Source organism: Molothrus ater, chromosome 27, assembly GCF_012460135.2.
Source record: "Molothrus ater isolate BHLD 08-10-18 breed brown headed cowbird chromosome 27, BPBGC_Mater_1.1, whole genome shotgun sequence".
Classification (NCBI taxonomy): Eukaryota; Metazoa; Chordata; class Aves; order Passeriformes; family Icteridae; genus Molothrus; species Molothrus ater.
The window spans coordinates 4,931,250-4,950,162 of record NC_050504.2 but is presented as its reverse complement, the minus strand read 5'-3'; the positions used below and the strand labels follow the sequence as shown (position 1 = coordinate 4,950,162).

The following is an 18,913-nucleotide window of genomic DNA, read 5'->3' as shown; positions in this document are numbered from 1 at the left end:
GGCTTTGCAAGTGAGGCTTTTGTTTGTGGGGAGGGGTCTCTGCTTCTGCGGGCAGGAACTTCCCCTGACAGGAACCGGGGGGCTGGGGGGGGGCTGGGTCTGTGACTCGGGCAGGGCTGTCCCCTCCTGCCCCCCGTGTGTCCCCTCCTGTCCCCGTGTGTGGCGTCCCCGTCCCCCCCCCGCCATTGTCCCCGCGGTGCCCCCCGGGTCCCCCCGGCCCGTCCCGCCGCGCGGGGCAACGGCTCCGCCTGGCGGCCACGGCGGGAACTGCGCCGCGCCCCGGGGGCCGCGGGTTCGAGTCCCGGCACCGCCGGAACCTCCCGGGCCGCAGGTTCGAGTCCCGGCACCTCTGAGCCGCGGGTTCGAGTCCCGGTACCGACGGGGACGCAGGGGAAGAGGGAGAAAAATGGGGAATGGAAAAGGAGCAGGAATGGGAAAGGAGCAGGAATGGGAAGAGGGGAATGGAAACGGGAATGAGAATGAGAATGGGAACAGGAATGGGAACAGGAATAAGAATAGTAATAGGGATAGGTATACAAATAGGAATAAATAAGAATAAATAGGAATAGGAATAAGACTAGGGGCACGGATAAATAGAAATAGGAATGCATAAGAAGAGGAAAAGGAATGCATAGGAAGAACAGGAATATGAGTAGGGATAGGATTAGATGTAGGAATAGGAATAAGAGTGAGAACAGGAAAAGGACAGAAATAGAAATAATAGAAAGAGAAATGAATGGAAATAATAGAAACAGATCGGCAGAAATAGAGAGCAGGGATGAATACCCAAGGGGAGCGGGAGGCCAAGAGTGACCCTGGAGCCGGGGGAACAGCACGGCCTCACTCCCCACGTGGGAATTGTGGGCTGGGGATTCCAGGAATTCATTGCGAGGGGACAGAAGTGTCTGGGAGCAGCCCAGCCCAGCCCTGGGAGCTGCGCCGGGATTCCCTGGGAGGTTCCCAGGGTCCCCAGGAGCCGCTGGGCCATCCGCAGGTCCCCAGCCTGGCTGTCGCCCTCCAGCCGGGCTGTCGCCAGGGCTGGGCCCCGCCGGGAGCGGCATCCGCGGCAGGAAAAGCCGGTTGTGGAGCTGGAGGCCGGGGAGGGCAGCGGGGGAGCCGGGCTGGAGGGGGAGCGGGTCCGGCCAGTCCCCGACCAGTCTGGGACTGGGAGCTCTGGAGCTGCCGGGGGCTGCCGGGCCGGGCTGGCTCCTGTGGAACCCCAAATGCGGGAGCCGCGGGGTGGGGAGGGGCTGGGGGGGCAGTTTGGGGGAGCTGGGGCACTGGGGGGGGGCAGGAATCGCTGTTCTGGGGCAGCCGGGGGTCTCTGGGGGGGCCCCACGGGCAGGGCTGGGCACAGGGTCCGGCCAGGACCCCCCGAATGTCCCTCACAGGGCTGGGGTGCCCCCCACGTCTCCCCTGTGACCCCCCCAAGGCTGAAGGGTTTCCTTCGGGGGGGGGTCCCGGAGCACGGCAGGGTCCCCGGGAGTCCCCGCGTGTCCCCCGGCCCTGTCACAGCCGCGGGGGTTGGGCTTGGGGGGGTCCCCGATCGCCCCCAAACACCCCCCCCTCCCCTCCCCAGCCCCGCCGAGCATCTTTGGGTCAATGGCGTCACCTCGTGGCCTTTGGGGGCAATGACAGCGCGCGGTGACGTCATCGGTGTCACCGGGGGCGCGAGGGGCGGGGCCGGGGCAGGGGGTGGGGACGCGGGGCTGGGGACACGGGATGGGGACAGGGGATGGGGACACGGGACAAGGCATGGGGACAGGGGATGGGGACAGGGGATGGGGACAGGGGATGGGGACACGGGACAAGGCATGGGGACAGGGGATGGGACAGGGGATGGGGACACGGGACAAGGCATGGGGACAGGGGATGGGACAGGGGATGGGCACAGGGGATGGGCACAGGGGATGGGCACAGGGAGGTCCCTGTGCCAGGGCCGGCCGCCACTGCCCGCAGCGCTGCCCGCGGTGTCCCTGCTGCCGTCACTCTTTCCAGGGCCGGTGACACGGCTCAGGGGCGCGGGGACACGGGGCGGGGGACACAGGACATCCTGCAGCCCCCCCAGGCCGGATTTCCCGGCACGGTGGGAGCGGCGCGGCGGCTCCCGGTGACCTTTGCCGGGGTCGGGACGGTGACAGCCACGGCCGCCACCCCCGGCGGGGAAGCGGCGATGCTGCCATGTCCCCACGGCCACCGAGGCGTCCCCTCCCTGTCCCGGTGCCGCACTCGCGGTCCCGGTGTGACCTCCTGCCATGGTGGGGGGGGGGTCTCATCCCATAAATGTCCTAACTTGGGGGTCCCCTCTCTCCTGGGGGGCTCCCATCCCAAAGCGGGGCCAGGTAGGGGTGGGTCCTACCCCGGGGGGATTCGGGCGGGACGAAGAGGGGGAATTGTCCCGCGGGGGGATGTAGGAGGGGTCAGTGGGGTGGGGGGCACACGGAGGGTGTGGCAGGGGGCGTGGCCCGACAGGGGGCGTGGTCTGGGGGTCGCGGTCCTCCCCCGGGGGGGTGGGGGGGGGGGGGGGTGCCACAGCTGCCCCAGGTGCGCCCTCCCTGCACACCTGCGCTCTCAGGTACCCGCGGTGCGCAGAGGGGTGCGCGGCCCCTTTAAGGGGCGTGTCCGGAAGCGGCGCGGCCCCGCCCCGCCCCGCCCCGGCCCCGCGCCCTCCCCGCGCACCGGTCCCGGTGGGGCGCAGGGCGGGTACGGCGGCCGGTGCGGGACATGGCCCTGCCGGGGCTGCTGCTCGGGCTCGGCCCGGTGCTGCTCGGCGCCGCCGCCGCCTTCAACCTGGACCGCACCTTCCCGGTGCTCAAGGAGGGCCCCGGCGGAGCCCTGTTCGGCTTCTCGGTAGCGCTGCACCGGGAGACGGAGCGGCGGGAGCGGAGCCTGTGAGCGCGGCCGGGGGGCGGGGGGCGAGCCCCGAGCGCTGCGGGAGAGCGCGGAGAGATTCACCTGAACGGGGGGGTGTGGGGTGGGACGGGGAAGGACGGGAAGGGGTCTCTCGTGGGGGTGCGGGGGTCCCCGGGAGGATCGGGGGGCGTCTCTGGTGGTTGGGACCCCCCCCGTGAGGCGGAGGAGAGTGAGACAGCGCTTTACCTGTGGGCGGGGGCGTCCCTGGGAAAGTGAGGGGTCCCCCGTGGGGGGCGGAGGAGCTGGGAGAGATCCCCGTTAGGGTCGGGGTCCCCCGTGGGGTGCGGGTCCCCCGTGGGGTGGGGCAGAGCGGGGAGGGTCCCCCGGGGGGGATGAGGAGCCCCCCTTGGGATGGGGGTCCCACGTGGGGTGGGGTCCCTGTGGCACGGAGGGTCCCCCGGGGGGCTTGGGGGTCCCCCGGGTGGGGAGGGGTCCATGTGGGGGGGGGTCCCTGTTCTGTGTCAGGGGCGCACCTGGAGGGGGGTGGGGGGGCCCGGAGAGGCGCACCCGGGGCTCCGGGTATGGGGAGGTGGGCGCGGGGGGTCCCAGAGCCAGCAGAGGGAGGGGGGGGTCCCTGCTCGTGGCGTTTCCGCCCCCCGCTATTGGCGGGGGTCCCATCGCTGGGGGTCCCACCCCGAGCCCCCTCCTCATTCCCCGCAGCGGGGTCCCGGTGACACCGGGAGGGGTCTGGCAGCAGCGTGGGGACACCCCCGTGTCCCCCCAGGTGGGCTCGGAGCCCCTCCGGGAGGGGAATCCCTCCCCAGCCGAGCGGTCCCGGCCGGCGCCTGCCCTCAGCGGAGCCCCCGGTGCCCCCCGAGCCGCCGCCGGGGCCCCGTGCCCGGGAACCTGTTGGACTGTGGTTCCTGCTGCCGGCCTGGCAAAGCCCCAACAAAAGCCCTTTTCAGCCGGAGCAGCCCCCGTGCCGTGCCACCGCTGTGTCCCCCGCTGTCCCCCCGTGCCCGTTCCCGCTCCGTTCCCCGTCCCTCCCGAGCGGGAATTCCCGTCCGTGCCGGGAGCGGGCTCCGCCGCAGGGGCCGGGCTGGCTGTGTCCCGCTCAAGGGCACGGTTTTCTGCTGGATCACCTTCCCGCGGCTCTCCCGGCTGCGGGGGGGCTTCCTTGGAGCCCCCCGGGGATCCCTTGGAGCCCCTCGGGGTTCCCGGTTTTCCCGGGAGGGGCTGGCGGCAGCTGCCGGTGCAGGCATGTGCCGCTCCGCATTCCAGGGATGCATTTGGGGCCGTGGGATGAGGAGCTGCAGCCGCTCCCGTGCAGGAGGAGCGGAGCCGTTCCCTGCGGAGCTCGGGGCGTGCGGGACCCCCCCCGTGCCCTGGGGGACACCTGGGCCCCACCCGCGGCCGGGCCCTGCCCGCTCCGGTACCACCGGAGCGGCACCGGGCGGGGGTGGCGGCCGCTCCGGGCCGGATCCGTTCGTGTCTGCCCGGGAACGGCCCCGGGGGGGTTTGGGGGGGGCTGTGACAGGGACGCGCCACCCCCACACCTGCGCCACGTGTCCCAGCGTGTCCCAGCGCGATCCCGGCTGCGGGGGAGCGGCTCCGGAGCCAGAACCCCCCCGGGCATTCCCGGGCCCCGGGAGCCTCCGCCGCCCGTGCCCGTGGCGGGGCCGGGAGCAGCGTGGGGCTCTCTCCGCCCTTGGGGTGCCCCAGCTCGGGGTCTCTGAGCCGCTCCGGGGTGGGGCCGGCGCAGGGGGGGGGCCCGGAGTCCCCCCGGGGGTCGCAGCCGCGCCCCGGTACCGGGTGAAGGCTGCGGTGCCCGCTGCTCACACAGGTGCAGGGTGGGGACAGGAAAGGGACATTTCCTGCCACCGTCATCCCCCGTCTGCCGCGGGAGGGGTGTCCCGGGCTCTTTTTTGGGGGGGCTGGCTCCAGCTGGGGCTGTCGGGGCCGGAGGGATGCTCCGGGGCAGCGCCGGCACTCCCGAATTCCCGGGGCGGGGGCGATGGCGGAGCCCCCCCGCCCCGATCCCTGCGCGCCCCGCAAAGATTTGTTTGTGCCCATGGCAAGGTTGGTTTGTTTGCTCGCCCCTCCCCGGCCAGGTGAGCGCGGGCTGGGAGCGAGCGGGGCTCTTATCAGCGCTGCCGAGATTACCGAGCTCCCCCCGCGCCGCCCGCGTCCGGCCGCTCCCACCGGGAGCCGCTTGGGCTCGGTGCGGCCCGGGTGGGTTTGGAGCTCCCTGGGTGACCCGGGCAAACTGAGGCACGGCAGATCTGTTCCAGGAAAGCTAAAAGCACCCCCACCCACCCAAAATCTGCAGCCGGAGGGGGAGGCAGCACCCACATCTGCAGCCCTGTGGGAATTGAGGCTCGGCTCGGGGGTCTCTCCTGATTCCAGCTGGCTGGTGAGGAGAGCGCTCTGCTGGCTGCGTTCCCGGCTTTCCCTCCCCCCGGCCGGGCTTTTGCGGATTGCTGGAGCTGGCTGAGCTCCCCCTGCCTTGGCCCGAGTCCGCCGGGGTCCGGCGGGGCTGCGGCTGCTCGGCAGGAGGAGGGGGACGGGTGTGGGGCCGTCCGTCCGTCCATCCATCCATCCATCCATCCATCCATCCATCCATCCATCCATCCATCCATCCATCCATCCATCCATCCAGGAGCCATTTCCCCTCTCTCCCGGCTCCTTCCCACAGGGGCCCCGCTGGATTTGCGTGCCCGGGGACCCCGCTGGTGAACCCAGCGGCGCTGGGGATGAACCGGGGCCGGGCCGGGTCCCCCCCGCCTGCTCCTCCCCTCCCGTCACCCCCGGAGTGTGGTGGGGGGCGGATGAGGAGCTCCCCTCGCTGCCCAGCTGCTCCCTGGGGAGGGGGCTCTGGGGCTGGGGGGGTGCACGGCCCCCCTGTTCCATGCTGGGCTGTCAGGGTGGGATTTTCTGCCACCCTCGCCTCTCCCACCCCAGGGGGGGCCGCACTTTGGGGTCCTGGTGCCCGGAGCCTCCCACAGCCCCCCCTCCCAGCTGAGCCAGCGCTGGCAGGGAGCCCCCCCCCCCCCGCTCCTATCCAGCCCCCCCTCGCTTGCCAGGGCGGATTAGGACGGAGCACGGCCTCACATTCCTGCTTCCCTCCCGTCCCGGCCTCCCCCTCGTGCCGCTCTTTGACCGTCTCCAGCACAACCGCGGCCCCCCGGCCCCGTGGGACCAGCGCCACAAACTGGTCCCGGCCCCCCAAATCCCAGCTCCGCTCCCCCGGGGGCTGCAGCCCCTGGGTGTCCCGCACTCCCCCTCTCCCAGGAGCAGACAGAGCTGCGGGTGGGCTGCCGTGCCGTGCCGTGCCGTGCCGTGCCGGGAATCTTGGCCGGAGGCAGCGGCATGCCGGAGCTGCTTGGCTTGGGTGGGCTCCCGCCCCCCGGGACCGCGGGGTCTGCCTGGGCCGGGACGACCGGGGGAGCCTGGGGGGTCCCGCTGGGGTTCGGGCTGTGGGGGCAGGACCCCCCCAGCTCTGAGTCACGGCAGCTGCCCTGAGTCACTTCCCCCCCCCAGGTGAGAGGGGACAATGGTGCCCCTTGTGCCCCCCTTGCAGCTGGGGGGGGGCAGATTCCTTTGTGCCGAGCTGGCATCACCAGGAGCCATCACTCCCCTCATTCCCTTCCCTTCCCCGCTCTCCGGCACCCCCATCCTGCCATTCCTGCGGGGAGCAGTCCCCCGGACCCCCCGTTTGGGGCGAGCGGTGCCAACCCCCCCCACCTGCAGCCCCGAGCTGACTCAGCCGCCCCGGGGGGGTCCCGGCGTGCCGGGGCGGGGGCTGCCCGGGGCCCCGCATTCCTCCTGCGCCTGGGCTTTGAGTCAGCGCCCGGCCCGCCCGGACGTGCCCGCGCTGCCGGCCCCGCATTGCTCAGCTTCTGCTCAGCTTCCCGGCACTCCCTGCCCGCGGGCGCTGCCGCGGGGACGGCGCCGCTCGGCCCTGTCCGCCGGCGCTGGGATGGGGACAGCGCGCTCGGCCCTGTCCTCGCTGGTGGCCCTGCTGAGGACGGGCCAGCTCGGTACAGGTGCCCTGTGAGCAGCTCTGGGTGCCGTGTCCCGGGTGCCGTGTCCTGGGTGCTGTGTTCCCCCCATGTCTTGGGTGCCGTGTCCCTCCTGTGTCCCCTCCATGTCCTGTGTGCCGTGTCCTGGGTGCCGTGTCCTGGGTGCCGTGTTCCCCCCATGTCCTATGTACCATGTCCTGGATTCCATGTCCCCTCCATGTCCTGGGTGCTGTGTCCCCCCTGTGTCCTGGGTGCCATCTCCTGGGTGCTGTGTCCCTTCCATGTCCTGAGTGCCATGTCCCCCCCATGTCCCAGGTACCGTGTTCCCTCCATGTCCTGGGTGCCATGTCCTGGGTGCTGTGCCCCCTGTGTCCCCTCCATGTCCTGGGTGCCGTGTCCCCCCCGTGTCCCGCCTGCCCGAGGGCGGCACTTCCTCCCCCAGCCCGGCCACCTCCACTCATTGTCCCGGCGCTCCCGGAGGACTTCCCTGCGGAAAGGCTGGCCCTTCCGGAGCCCTGCGGCCATGCCAGTGCCCCTGCTGGGCCCACGGGGCCTTGCTTGGGGTCCCCGGCATCTTCCTTTGGGGTGGGGGGTCCCTTCAGCATCACCTGGAGGGGCTGGAATGCCACTGTCCCCCACGGCACTGCCCTCCCTAGGGGAGGTCACCCCTGGGAGGTGCTGCCTGTCCTGGGACAGCCCCATGCTGCCCGAGCCCCTCTGGGCTGAGGGGTTGTCTGTCTGTCCCATGTGAGGGCTGTCTGTCTGGGATGGGGGCTGTCTGTCCCGTATGAGCGGTGTTTGTCCGGGATGAGGAGTGTCTGTCCCACATGAGGGGTGTCTGTCCCAGCTGCCGTCCCCCCTCCCGGGGCTGTGTCCCCGTCCCGCATTCCCCATCCCTCATACCCCATCCCGCGTTCTCCATCCCTCATTCCCCGTCCCTCATTCCCAGTCCTTCATTCCTCATCCCGCTTTCCCCATCCCTTGTTCCCCGTCCCTCATTCCCCATCCCACATTCCCCGTCCCCTATTCCCCGTCTCACATTCCCCGTCCCTCATTCCCCGTCCCTCATTCCCCGTCCCTCATTCCCCATCCCTCATTCCCCGTCCCTCATTCCCCTCATTCCCCGTCCCGCATTCCCCGTCCCTGATTCCCCATCCCTCATTCCCCATCCCGCATTCCCCGTCCCTCATTCCCCTCATTCCCCATCCCTCATTCCCCGTCCCTGATTCCCCGTCCCTCATTCCCCATCCCTCATTCCCCATCCCTCATTCCCCATCCCTCATTCCCCTCATTCCCCGTCCCTCATTCCCTGGCACGGCCGCTCGGCGCTGTCGCTGTCGGGCCGGACACGCCGCAGCTGCCGGGGCTGCGGAGGGATCAAAGCCCGGCCGGGAAGGGCTGGGGGTGTTTACAGGGCTGGGGCCCCCCCGGGGCTGCCCTGGGGGTACAGAGCGACCCCTCCCTCTTGTTTTCCCTGCCAGCTCAGGTTTGGGGGCGTCACTGAGGTTTGGGGGGCGTCACTGCCACCCCTGTTCCCACCCCCATGCACGGAGATTGGGGCTCAGCCATGGGATGGGGTCTGGGAAGGAGTGGGGGGGCAATCACTCTGTCAGTCTGTCCCTGAGGCCATTCGGGGTCCCTGTGCCCCCCTCCAGCTCTGGAGATGGGGCTGGCCCCATTATTTGGATGTGTCACCAGAGGGTGTGACAAACTCGGGGAAAGCAGCTCCAGTGTCCCCCAGGTGTCCCCTCCCCAGGGCACCCCACAATTAATTGGGGGGGGGTTTGGGGGGTCGCACCTGCCCCCCCATCAGCCACCCACATGCCCCCTTTGTGCCCCCCAGGCTGCTGGTGGGGGCCCCCCAGGCCGCGGAGCCGGTGAACGGGACCCGGACGGGCGCCGTGTACGCCTGTCCCCTGAGTGCCACCACCCGCGACTGCCAGCGCCTGGCCATCGAGCTCAAGGGTGGGTGACCCCCCCCGGGGTGTGTGACCACCCCAGAACCCCCCCCACTAGGAGGGGGGACCCCCTCTCAGGTCGGCTGTTCCCCCGCAGATGAGCCGGACAAGGCCATCATCGAGGACATGTGGCTGGGGGTGACAGTGGCCAGCCAGAGGCAGCCACCGGGGAGGGTCCTGGTGAGTGGGGGCACCGCGGGGCTTTGCACACCCAGATCCCAGATCCCTGCACACCCAGATCTCAGATCCTTGCACACCCCAATCCTTGCACACCCAGATCCCAGATCCCAGATCCCTGTGCACCCAGATCCCTGCACATCCACCTCCTCGCACACCCAGATCCTTGCACACCCAGATCCCAGATCCTTGCACACCCAGATCCCAGATCCCTGTACACCCAGATCCCAGGTCCTTGCACCACCAAACCCCAGGTCCTTGCACACCCAGATCCCAGATCCTTGCACACCCAGATCCCTGCACACCCAGATTCTTGCACACCCAGATCCCAGATCCTTGCACACCCAGATCCCTGCACACCCAGATTCTTGCACACCCAGATCCCAGATTCTTGCACACCCAGATCGCAGATCCCTGCACATCCACCTCCTTGCACACCCAGACCCTTGCACACCCAGATCCCAGATCCTTGCACTCCCAGATCCTGGTTCTTTACACACACCCTTGGGGTGTCCCTGCACCTTTGGAGTGTTCCCTGAACCTCATTGTCCCTGCTGTCCCCAGGTCTGTGCCCACCTCTACACGCGGGTGCTGTGACTGTTCCCTGATCTGTCCCCTATCTGTCCCTGGGCTGTCCCTGAACTGTCCCTATCTGTCCCTGATCTGTCCCTGATCTGTCCCTGACCTGTCCCTGTCTGTCCCTGATCTGTCCCCTGTGTGTCCCCGCTGTCCCCAGGCCTGTGCCCACCGCTACATGCAGGTGCTGTGGCTGTCCCTGTCTGTCCCTGGGCTGTCCCTGTCTGTCCCTGAGCTGTCCCCTGTGTGTCCCCGCTGTCCCCAGGCCCGTGCCCAGCGCTACATGCAGGTGCTGTGGCTGGTCCCTGTCTGTCCCTGAGCTGTCCCCTGTGTGTCCCCAGGCCTGTGCCCACCGCTACACGCGGGTGCTGTGGCTGGTCCCTGTCTGTCCCTGGGCTGTCCCTGTCTGTCCCTGAGCTGTCCCCTGTGTGTCCCCGCTGTCCCCAGGCCTGTGCCCACCGCTACACGCGGGTGCTGTGGTCGGGGGCCGAGGCCCAGCGCCGCATGGTCGGCCGTTGCTATGTCCGTGGCAATGACCTGCGCCTGGACCTGGGGGACGAGTGGCAGACGTACCACAACGAGATGTGCAACGCCAACACCGACACCGACGAGACCGGCATGTGCCAGATGGGCACCAGCGCCGGCTTCAGCGCCAACATCATCTACTTCGGGGCACCCGGTGCCTACAACTGGCAGGGTGAGGGTCCCTGGGGGGACAGGAGGGGACCTGCCACCCCTGGGGTCACCCCTCTGGGCACTGCTTTTCATGGGGGTTCCCCTTAACTTTGGGGGACAATTCCTTCCCCAGGGGGTCTGTGCACCCATGGGACCCCATTCTTGAGGTGCCCATGCCCCTGTGGAACCCCCAGCCCCTCCCCGAGGTGCCCACGCCCCTGTGGGACCCCCCAATGCTGAGGGTGAGCCCCCTCCCCTCCCCAGGCACCGATTACATGCTGCAGAGGGAGACGTGGGACCTGCACGACTTCTCCTACCCCAACACCAGGAACGGCAACACCTACATAGGTGTGGGGGGCCCCAGGGCAGGGGGGTTTGGGGCGAGGAGGGGGAGGAAGAGGAGCTTTGGAGGGGATGGGGGGGCTCAGGGAAACTTGAAGACCCCCCTGGGGTGGTGAGACTGGGGGGGGGGCAGTGGTGACATTGGGGTGACACGGAGGGAGAAGAGGAGGAGCTTTGGGGGGCTGTGAGTTTTGGGTGTGGATGTTAAAGGCGTGAGGGACACTTGGGAACGCTTAGGGAGACTTGGGGACACTCGGGGACACTTGGGAGCACTTGGGAGCGCTCAGGGACACTCGAGAACGCTTAGGGAGACTCGGGGACACTCGGGAACACTTGGGGACACTGGGGGATACTTAGGAACACTTAGGGACACTCGGGAACACTTGGGGACACTTGGGGAGGGTGTGAGCCGTTCCCAGTGCTCCCCCCGAGATCTCGGGGCTGGAGGGGCTCTGGGCGTGGTTTGTGGGGGGCTCTGGGCGTGGTTTGTGGGGGGCTCGGGGCGGGGTTTGCGGGGGGCTCGGGGCGGGGTGCGGGGGTCTCGGGGCGGGGTTTGCGGGGGGCTCGGGGCGGGGTTTGCGGGGCGCTCGGGGCGGGGTTTGCGGGGGTCTCGGGGCGGGGTTTGCGGGGGTCTCGGGGCGTGGTTTGCGGGGTGCGGGGGTCTCGGGGAGCACACGAGAGGATCTCGGGGGTCCCGTGCCCCGCCTGACGCGGCCCCCGCAGGGTACACGGCCGAGGTGGGCAGCGCGGTGCTGCAGCGGGAGGCGGTGACGCTGGTGACGGGCGCGCCGCGGTACCGGCACACCGGCGCCGTGCTGCTGCTGAGCCGCGGCGCCCGGCAGACGCTGAACCGGAGCCTGCTGCTCCCCGGGCCGCAGGTCGGCTCCTACTTCGGCAGCGCCCTCGCCCTGGCCGACCTCAACAACGACGGGTGAGGGGCTGCGACCCCCGGGGCTGCGGGGCGGGGCTCACCTGGGGCTCACCTGGGCTGGGTCTGTCCGCCCCTGGGGGTGGGGGGTCCTACTTAGGGTGTCCTGAAGCTCAGGTGGGCTTGGACCCCAGAGTTCCCAGGGGTGGGGGTCTCACCTGGGACACCCTGCAGCTCCCAGGGGTGGGGGGTCCTACTTAGGGTGTCCTGAAGCTCAGGTGGGCTTGGACCTCAAAGTTCCCATGGGTGGGGGTCTCACCTGGGGCTCCCTGCAGCTCCTGAGGGTGGAGGTCTCACCTGGAGCAGCTCCCAGGGGTGGGGGTCTCACCTGGGACACCCTGCAGCTCCCAGGGGTGAGAGTCTCAGCTCCCCTGGGGTTCCTGCGGGTCCCAGCTCTGGGCTGGGGAGGTTTTTTTTGGGGGAGGTCCTATTTTCACACCTCTGGGGGGTCCCCCCACTCCAGGTGTATGGGGTCAGGGCTGTGTGACAGCCCCGGCCCCGAGCACCCCACTGTCTGTCCCCACAGGTGGCAGGACCTGGTGGTGGGAGCCCCCTACTACTTTGAGCGGAAGCAGGAGGTGGGGGGCGCGGTGTTCGTGTACATGAACGAGGCCGGGGGCTTCCAGCAGCTCCCCAGCCTGGTCCTCACCGGGCCCAGCTACTCTGGCTTCGGCTTTGCCCTGGCCAGCATCGGGGACATCAACCAGGACGGGTTCCAGGGTGAGCGGCCGGGGACACTTTTGTGGGGAGCTGCTTTTTGGGGAGCCATGGGGGGGCTCAGGAGAGGAGGGGGTCTGGGGGGTCTCTGATGTTTGGGGTGAAGAGGAAGAGATGGGGGAAAGGTTGGAGATCCTGATCGTCCCATTATTCCTTCTGTTCATCCCTCCCTCCCTCCTGAGTTTGTGGGGTCTCACACGAAGGGGGGACCCCAGACGTGGCCAGGGTTGGAGCTGGAGTTTGGGGTCCCAGGGAGGGCCCTGGGGGGGCTGACCCTGCTCTCGTCCCCCCAGATATCGCCGTGGGGGCTCCTTTTGAGGGGCCTGGCAAGGTTTACATCTACCACAGCAGCGCCGAGGGGCTGCGGGACCGGCCCCGGCAGGTAACGGCCCCGGGGAGCCCTGAGCGGGCCAGGACCTGGACCCCTCCCCAGGACCTGGACCCCTCGCCAGGACCTGGACCCCTCCCCAGGACCTGGACCCCTCGCCAGGACCAGCCCTTTGGACACCCCCTGACCTGCAGGGCACTGGGTGAGACCCCCCCTGCCCCCCAAACGCAGGTGATCAGCGGGGCAGAGCTGGGCCCCACCAGGATCAAAACCTTCGGGTACTCGCTGAGCGGGGGGCTGGACATGGACGGGAATTCCTACCCGGACCTGCTGGTGGGCAGCCTGAGCGAGCGAGTCGTCCTGCTCAGGTACAGCCATAGGGACAGGTGTCCTGTCCCCCCTGCCACCCCTGGGGTGGGCACAGAGCTGGGGGGCTCAGCCGACCCCAATCCCTGCCCAGAGCCCGTCCCGTGATCAACATCCTGGACAAGACCTTCACGGTGACGCCCAGCAAGGTGGACCCTGCCCAGTGCACGCCCAAGTCCTGGTGAGTCCCCGGTGTCCCCATGGCTGCTGGTGGCACCCCTGGCTCGGCTGACAGCCCCTTTGTCCCCCCAGCATGACGGTGACCCTGTGCTTCTCCTACAACCAGAGCGCGGGGGACCCCAACTACAGCGAGAGGATCAGTGAGTGGGGGGTGCTGGGGGGACATGGGGACATGGGGACACATTGTGGGGGTGTTTGTTGGACAACTCGTGCTGTCCCCCAGCCCTGCAGTACACGCTGGAGGCCGACAAGGACCGGCACCCACCCAGGGTCAGGTTCTCAGGGTCCCAATCTGCCACCTACACCGGGGACTTCTCCATGCCCGACACCCGCTGCCAGTCCCAGGAGCTCCTGCTGCTGGTGAGTGTCCTTCCCTCCATCCTTGCCTCCATCCATCCATCCATCCATCCACCATCCATCCATCATCCATCCATCCATCCATCATCCATCCATCCATCCATCCATCATCCATCCATCCATCCATCCTTGCCTCCATCCATCCATCCATCCATCCATCCATCATCCATCCATCCATCATCCATCCATCATCCATCCATCCATCCATCATCCATCCATCCATCCATCCTTGCCTCCATCCATCCATCCATCCATCCATCCATCATCCATCCATCCATCCATCCATCCATCCATCCATCATCCATCCATCCATCATCCATCCATCCATCCATCCATCATCCATCCATCCATCCATCCATCCATCCATCCATCCATCCATCCATCATCCCTCCATCCATCATCCCTCCATCCATCCATCCATCCACCATCCATCCATCCATCCATCCATCCATCCATCCATCCATCCATCCATCCATCCTTGCCTCCATCCATCCTTGCCTCCATCCATCCATCCATCCATCCATCCATCCATCCATCCATCCATCCATCCATCCATCCATCCATCCATCCATCCCTCCATCCTTGCCTCCATCCATCCATCCATCCATCCATCCATCCATCCATCCATCCATCCATCCATCATCCATCCATTCTCTGGGGTCTCTCACTGGCCTGCCAGCAGCAGAGGGGGTCCCCAGCCATGGCTGGAGCTGACTTTGGGGCCACACAAATCCCACCCCTGCAGGACAATGTCCGGGACAAGCTGCACCCCATCGTGCTCTCCATGAACTACTCCCTGCTGGAGAGGCCCAGAACCTTCCAGCTGGGCCCCCACTCCCTGGATGCCTTCCCCGTGCTCAATCAGGACCAGTCCCATGAGAACGAGACCAAGGTGTGCCGGGCAGGGAGGGTGGGGGACACTCTGGGGTGCCACCAGCGTGGCAGGGACTCAGGGGACATCCCTGTCCCTGCAGATCGAGTTCCAGAAGGAATGTGGCTCCGACAACCAGTGCTACAGCAACCTCCAGCTGCGCAGCAGCTTCGTCACCGAGCAGAACCAGCCTCTGCCCAGGTGACAGTGGGGCCCTGGGGGTGTCCCCTTGTCCTTCAGGGGTGTCCCCTCGTCCCCTGGTGATGTCCCCATGTCCCCCAGAGCTGTCCCCATGTCCCCCAGAGCTGTCCCCATGCCACGGCGGCACTGACCCCGCTGTGCCCGCTCAGGGTGAATGGCACCCAGGTGCTGCAGTACAGCCGGGACGTGCGCAAGCTGCACCTGAGCATCAACATCACCAACGTGCCCTCGGCGCCCTGGAACGGCGAGGACGCCCACGAGGCCCTGCTGAACGTCACCGTGCCCCCCAGCCTGCTGCCCTCCTCCGTCCGCCCGGTACGGGGGCACCCCGGGGCCCCGGGTCCCGCCGGGTGTTCCTGAGGGGGTTCCTGACCCTCCTGTCCCCCCCAGAGTGGAGCCTGCACCTTTGGGGACACGGTGCTGTGCGAGCTGGGAAACCCCTTCAAGAGGAACCAGAGGGTGAGAGCCGCCCCCAGCCACCCCCAGCCGCCCCCAGCCGCCCCCAGCCGCCCCCAGCCGCCCCCAGCTGCCCCCCGGCCCTTCCTGGGGGGCTCAGCAGGGCTGAGCTGCTCCCCGTGCCCCCCCCCCCGTGCAGGCAGAACTGACCATCACCTTCGAGGCCATCGGGATCATGCTGGACACGCGGGAGGTGGAGGTGTGGCTGGACCTGTCCACGTGAGTGGGAGGGGCAGGACGGGGGCGGGGACGGTCCCGGTGGGACCGGGAGATGCCGATCGCCGTGCCCCATCCCGGTGCCCCGGCAGGCAGAGCACCCAGGGGGATCTGCAGCCCGTGCTGGCCAAGCTGCTGGTGGATTACAGCATCCAGTCCTCGCTGAGCATGTGAGTGTCCCCTGCACACCCTCTTTATGTCCCCTGCACCCTCTCTGTGTCCTCTGCACCCCCCTCTGTGTCCCTTCCATTGCCCCCACCTGAGTCTGGCTGTGGCCTCCGTGTCCCGGGAGGGGACAAGGGACAATGGGATGTCCCCTGTGCCCCTCACGCCGTTCCCGTCCCCCATCCCGTTCCCAGAGCCTCGTCCCACATCCAGTCCTACTTCAGCGGGACCGTGGTGGGCGAGTCGGCCATGAAACAGGAGCAGGACGTGGGCAGCCCCCTCAGCTTCGACTTCCAGGTGAGCTGGGCGTTGGAGAGAAGCGGATTTGGGAATGCCGGAGAAAGGAGGATTAGGGAACGCCGGAGGGAAGTGAATTTGGGAATGTTGGAGGGAAGCGAATTTGGGAATGCAGGAGGGAAGTGGATTTGGGAACGCCAGACTCCAGCTCCTGCCCTGCCCGCAGGTGACCACCAAAGGCGAGTCCCTGGGCACGCTGGGCACCATCCTGCTGGGCTTCGAGTGGCCCTACGAGATCCCCAATGGCAAATGGCTCCTGTACCCCACCGAGATCCTGGTGAACGGCAACGACACGTGTCACCCCCCCGGGGGGCTCATCAACCCCCTCAACCTCACCGTGAGTCACTGCTGCCCTCAGGGCCGTGTCCCTGTCCCAGTGTGGGGGTCCTTCAGCCCCCTGGCACGGCTCTGATGGGCTCGTGTCCCCCCTCAGCTCCTGCAGGACCTGGGATACCCTGCAGCTCCAGAGGGTGGGGGTCTGACCTGGGATACCCTGCAGCCCCCAGGGGTGGGGGTCTCACCTGGGACACCCTGCAGCTCCTGAGGGTGGGGGTCTCACCTGGGACACCCTGCAGCTCCTGAGGGTGGGGGTCTCACCTGGGACACCCTGCAGCTCCTGAGGGTGGGGGTCTCACCTGGGATACCCTGCAGCTCCTGAGGGTGGGGGTCTCACCTGGGACACCCTGCAGCTCCTGAGGGTGGGGGTCTCACCTGGGATACCCTGCAGCTCCTGAGGGTGGGGGTCTCACCTGGGACACCCTGCAGCTCCTGAGGGTGGGGGTCTCACCTGGGATATCCTGCAGCTCCTGAGGGTGGGGGTCTCACCTGGGACACCCTGCAGCTCCTGAGGGTGGGGGCCTCACCTGGGACACCCTGCAGCCCCCCGGCATGGCTCTGATGGTCTCAGGGGTCTCTTCCCCCCTCAGCTCCTGCAGGACCAGGCTCCATCCCGGCGGCGGCGGGAGCTGGAGCCCCCCGAGCCGGGGGAGCCCCCGGTGACCTTGGCCACGGGCCGGCGCCTGCGCTCTGAGGCGGTGCTGGTGAGTGGGGTCGGGTGGAGCATCCCCGCTCCCGGCTCACTGTCCCCGCTGCTCCCGGGTACCGGGGTGGTGCTTTGGGCCCCCTGACCCCTGTGTGTCCCCAGAGCTGCTCGGCGGGCACGGCGCGTTGCGTGTGGTTTGAGTGTCCCCTGCTGCACACGCAGCTCCCCTCCAGCTTCAGCCTCCGCGCCCGCGTCTGGAACAGCACCTTCATCGAGGTCAGTGCCACCGAGGGGCTGCAGGGCTCAGAGCCCTGGGGGGTGTTGAACAGGGCTCTGAGTCTGCCCGGAGCTGGCAGCCACCCCTGTGTGTCCCTGCTGTCACCTGTGTCTGGCCTCCATCTGTGTGTCACCCATCATCCGTGTCCCCATCATCATCCATGTCCCCATCATCCGTGTCTCCATCATCATCTGTGTCCCCATAATCCGTGTCTCCATCATCATCCGTGTCCCCATCATCCATGTCCTCGTCATCCATGTCCCCTCCCTCATCCCCATGTTGTCCTCTGTGTGTCCCATGCCCGTCCCTGTCCATGTCCCCAGGAGTTCCGTGACTTTGACCGGGTGAAGGTGGCGGGCACGGCCACGCTGTTCCTGCGCTCGCAGGTGCCCACCATCACCATGAGGAACCACACGGTGCGGGTGAGCCTCACCAGAGCCCTCACTGGGGCAGACTGGGCGGGACTGGGGTCGCTGGAGCCCCCAGCCCCAACGAGCCCCTTCCCACCCCTCCCAGTTCTCCGTGGACGTGGACTCGGAGCTGCAGGAGGAGCAGCCGGCCGAGATCGCGCTCTGGCTGGTGCTGGTGTCGGTGGCAGCCGGGCTGCTGCTGCTGGGGCTCATCATCCTCCTCCTCTGGAAGGTGAGGAGGGTCCCAAATCCCCTTCCCAGGGCGGAGGGGGTGCAGGAGCCGCGCTGAGACCCGACGGGCTCGTGTCACTCGTGGCCGCCTCCTCTCTGCCTGGCGAGGGGTGCAAGGGACACGCGGCTGGATTGTCCCCTCGGCTGGAAGGTGCCCCCCGAGGGTGGCAGGTGTCCCCCAGGTGGGTGGTGCCCTCCTGGGAGGAAGATTCCTGCTGGAGAGGGATGAGGAAGAGGAGCAGAGACCTTCCCAACGTGTTTGGGGTGCAAAACATTTTGGGTGTGCACCCAAAGCAGGGCTGGACCTCCTTCCCTGCGTCTGTGCTTCAGGGACTGGGGGACCCCCACAGCTCCCTGGGAGCACCCCCAGCTTCGTGAACCCCCTCTTTTACCCAGGAGGGGTCGCTGGGTCTGCAGGACCCCGCACCTCGCAGCATCCTTGTGGGGCATCCTTGTGGGGCATCTCCCTGCCCTGCTCCCCCCACCTGCAGGGGGGTGCCCGGGACCCCCCCCAGCCGCTGTCCCGACCCCCTGACCCTGTGCCCTTCCCTGCAGTGCGGGTTCTTCCGGCGGGCCAACACCCGGGCCATGTACGAGGCCAAGGGGCAGAAGGCGGAGATGAGGATCCAGCCGTCGGAAACCGAGCGGCTCACGGATGACTACTAACGGGGGGCACCCCCCGTGCCCCCCCGGGCGCCGCGGGCCCCGCCTGGTAATGCCCCGTGGGGCCGGGCTGCAGCGGCACCTTCCTCCTCTTCAGCCTCCTCTCCTCTTCCTCTGTCCCGCAGGGTCCCTCAGGGCTCCGCGGGCGCTCCCAGCGGCTCCAGGATCGCTGCTCCCTTTGCTCTGCTCTTCGCCGCCTCGGGGGTCTCTGTCGCTGTCCCTCTCCAGCCCCTCACTGACGCGCTGTCCCCTCTGTGTCCCCCTCGCAGTGCGACTTTTTCCAGCGGACCCGCTACTACCGGATCATGCCCAAGTACCACGCGGTGCGGATCCGGCAGGAGCAGCGCTACCAGCCCGGGGGGCTCCTGCCCCGCCGCCGCCGCAAGAAGCTCTGGGTGACCAAGTGGCAGGAGCCGGACAAGTACTACTGACCCCCTGTCCCCGCCCGGGCCCCCGCCAGGGGGGCTCTCACTTTGCACAAGCGCATCCCTCCCTGCCCCGACCCTCGGACGCGGCCGCCGCTGCCCTTGGCTCCCGCAGTCCCTCCCGGGGGGCTCCCGCAGCCCTTCCCGGCTCTCCCGGGGGGCTCCGGTTCTCCCGTGGGATTCCCGCAGCCTCTCCCCGTTCTCCCGGGGGGGTTCCCGCAGCCTCTCCCGGCTCTCCCG

The 18,913-nt window shown here is 68.3% G+C and overlaps 1 protein-coding gene across 3 annotated transcripts; it reads left to right on the top strand.

Moving 5' to 3' along the window:
- The first annotated feature begins 2,699 nt into the window (after nucleotides 1-2,699).
- On the top strand, nucleotides 2,700-18,779 carry ITGA3 (integrin subunit alpha 3). 3 transcript variants are annotated; one of them, XM_036398812.1, is made up of 26 exons: nucleotides 2,700-2,891; nucleotides 8,719-8,840; nucleotides 8,931-9,013; nucleotides 10,034-10,283; nucleotides 10,526-10,609; nucleotides 11,327-11,534; nucleotides 12,058-12,251; nucleotides 12,542-12,630; nucleotides 12,808-12,944; nucleotides 13,037-13,123; nucleotides 13,195-13,262; nucleotides 13,346-13,482; nucleotides 14,225-14,371; nucleotides 14,454-14,551; nucleotides 14,701-14,866; nucleotides 14,942-15,010; nucleotides 15,147-15,226; nucleotides 15,316-15,393; nucleotides 15,583-15,685; nucleotides 15,852-16,022; nucleotides 16,612-16,725; nucleotides 16,830-16,943; nucleotides 17,268-17,366; nucleotides 17,461-17,586; nucleotides 18,141-18,297; nucleotides 18,518-18,619. In XM_036398812.1, exons 1-25 carry the CDS (start codon nucleotides 2,725-2,727, stop codon nucleotides 18,249-18,251), a joined length of 3,102 nt encoding a protein of 1,033 aa, XP_036254705.1. In that variant the 5' UTR covers nucleotides 2,700-2,724; the 3' UTR covers nucleotides 18,252-18,297; nucleotides 18,518-18,619. The 3 variants fall into 3 exon arrangements, with proteins under 3 accessions (XP_036254705.1, XP_036254703.1, XP_036254704.1); XM_036398810.2 differs by lacking the exon at nucleotides 18,141-18,297 and having other exon boundaries at nucleotides 18,518-18,779; XM_036398811.1 differs by having other exon boundaries at nucleotides 18,141-18,621.
- Nucleotides 18,780-18,913: the final 134 nt, after the last annotated feature.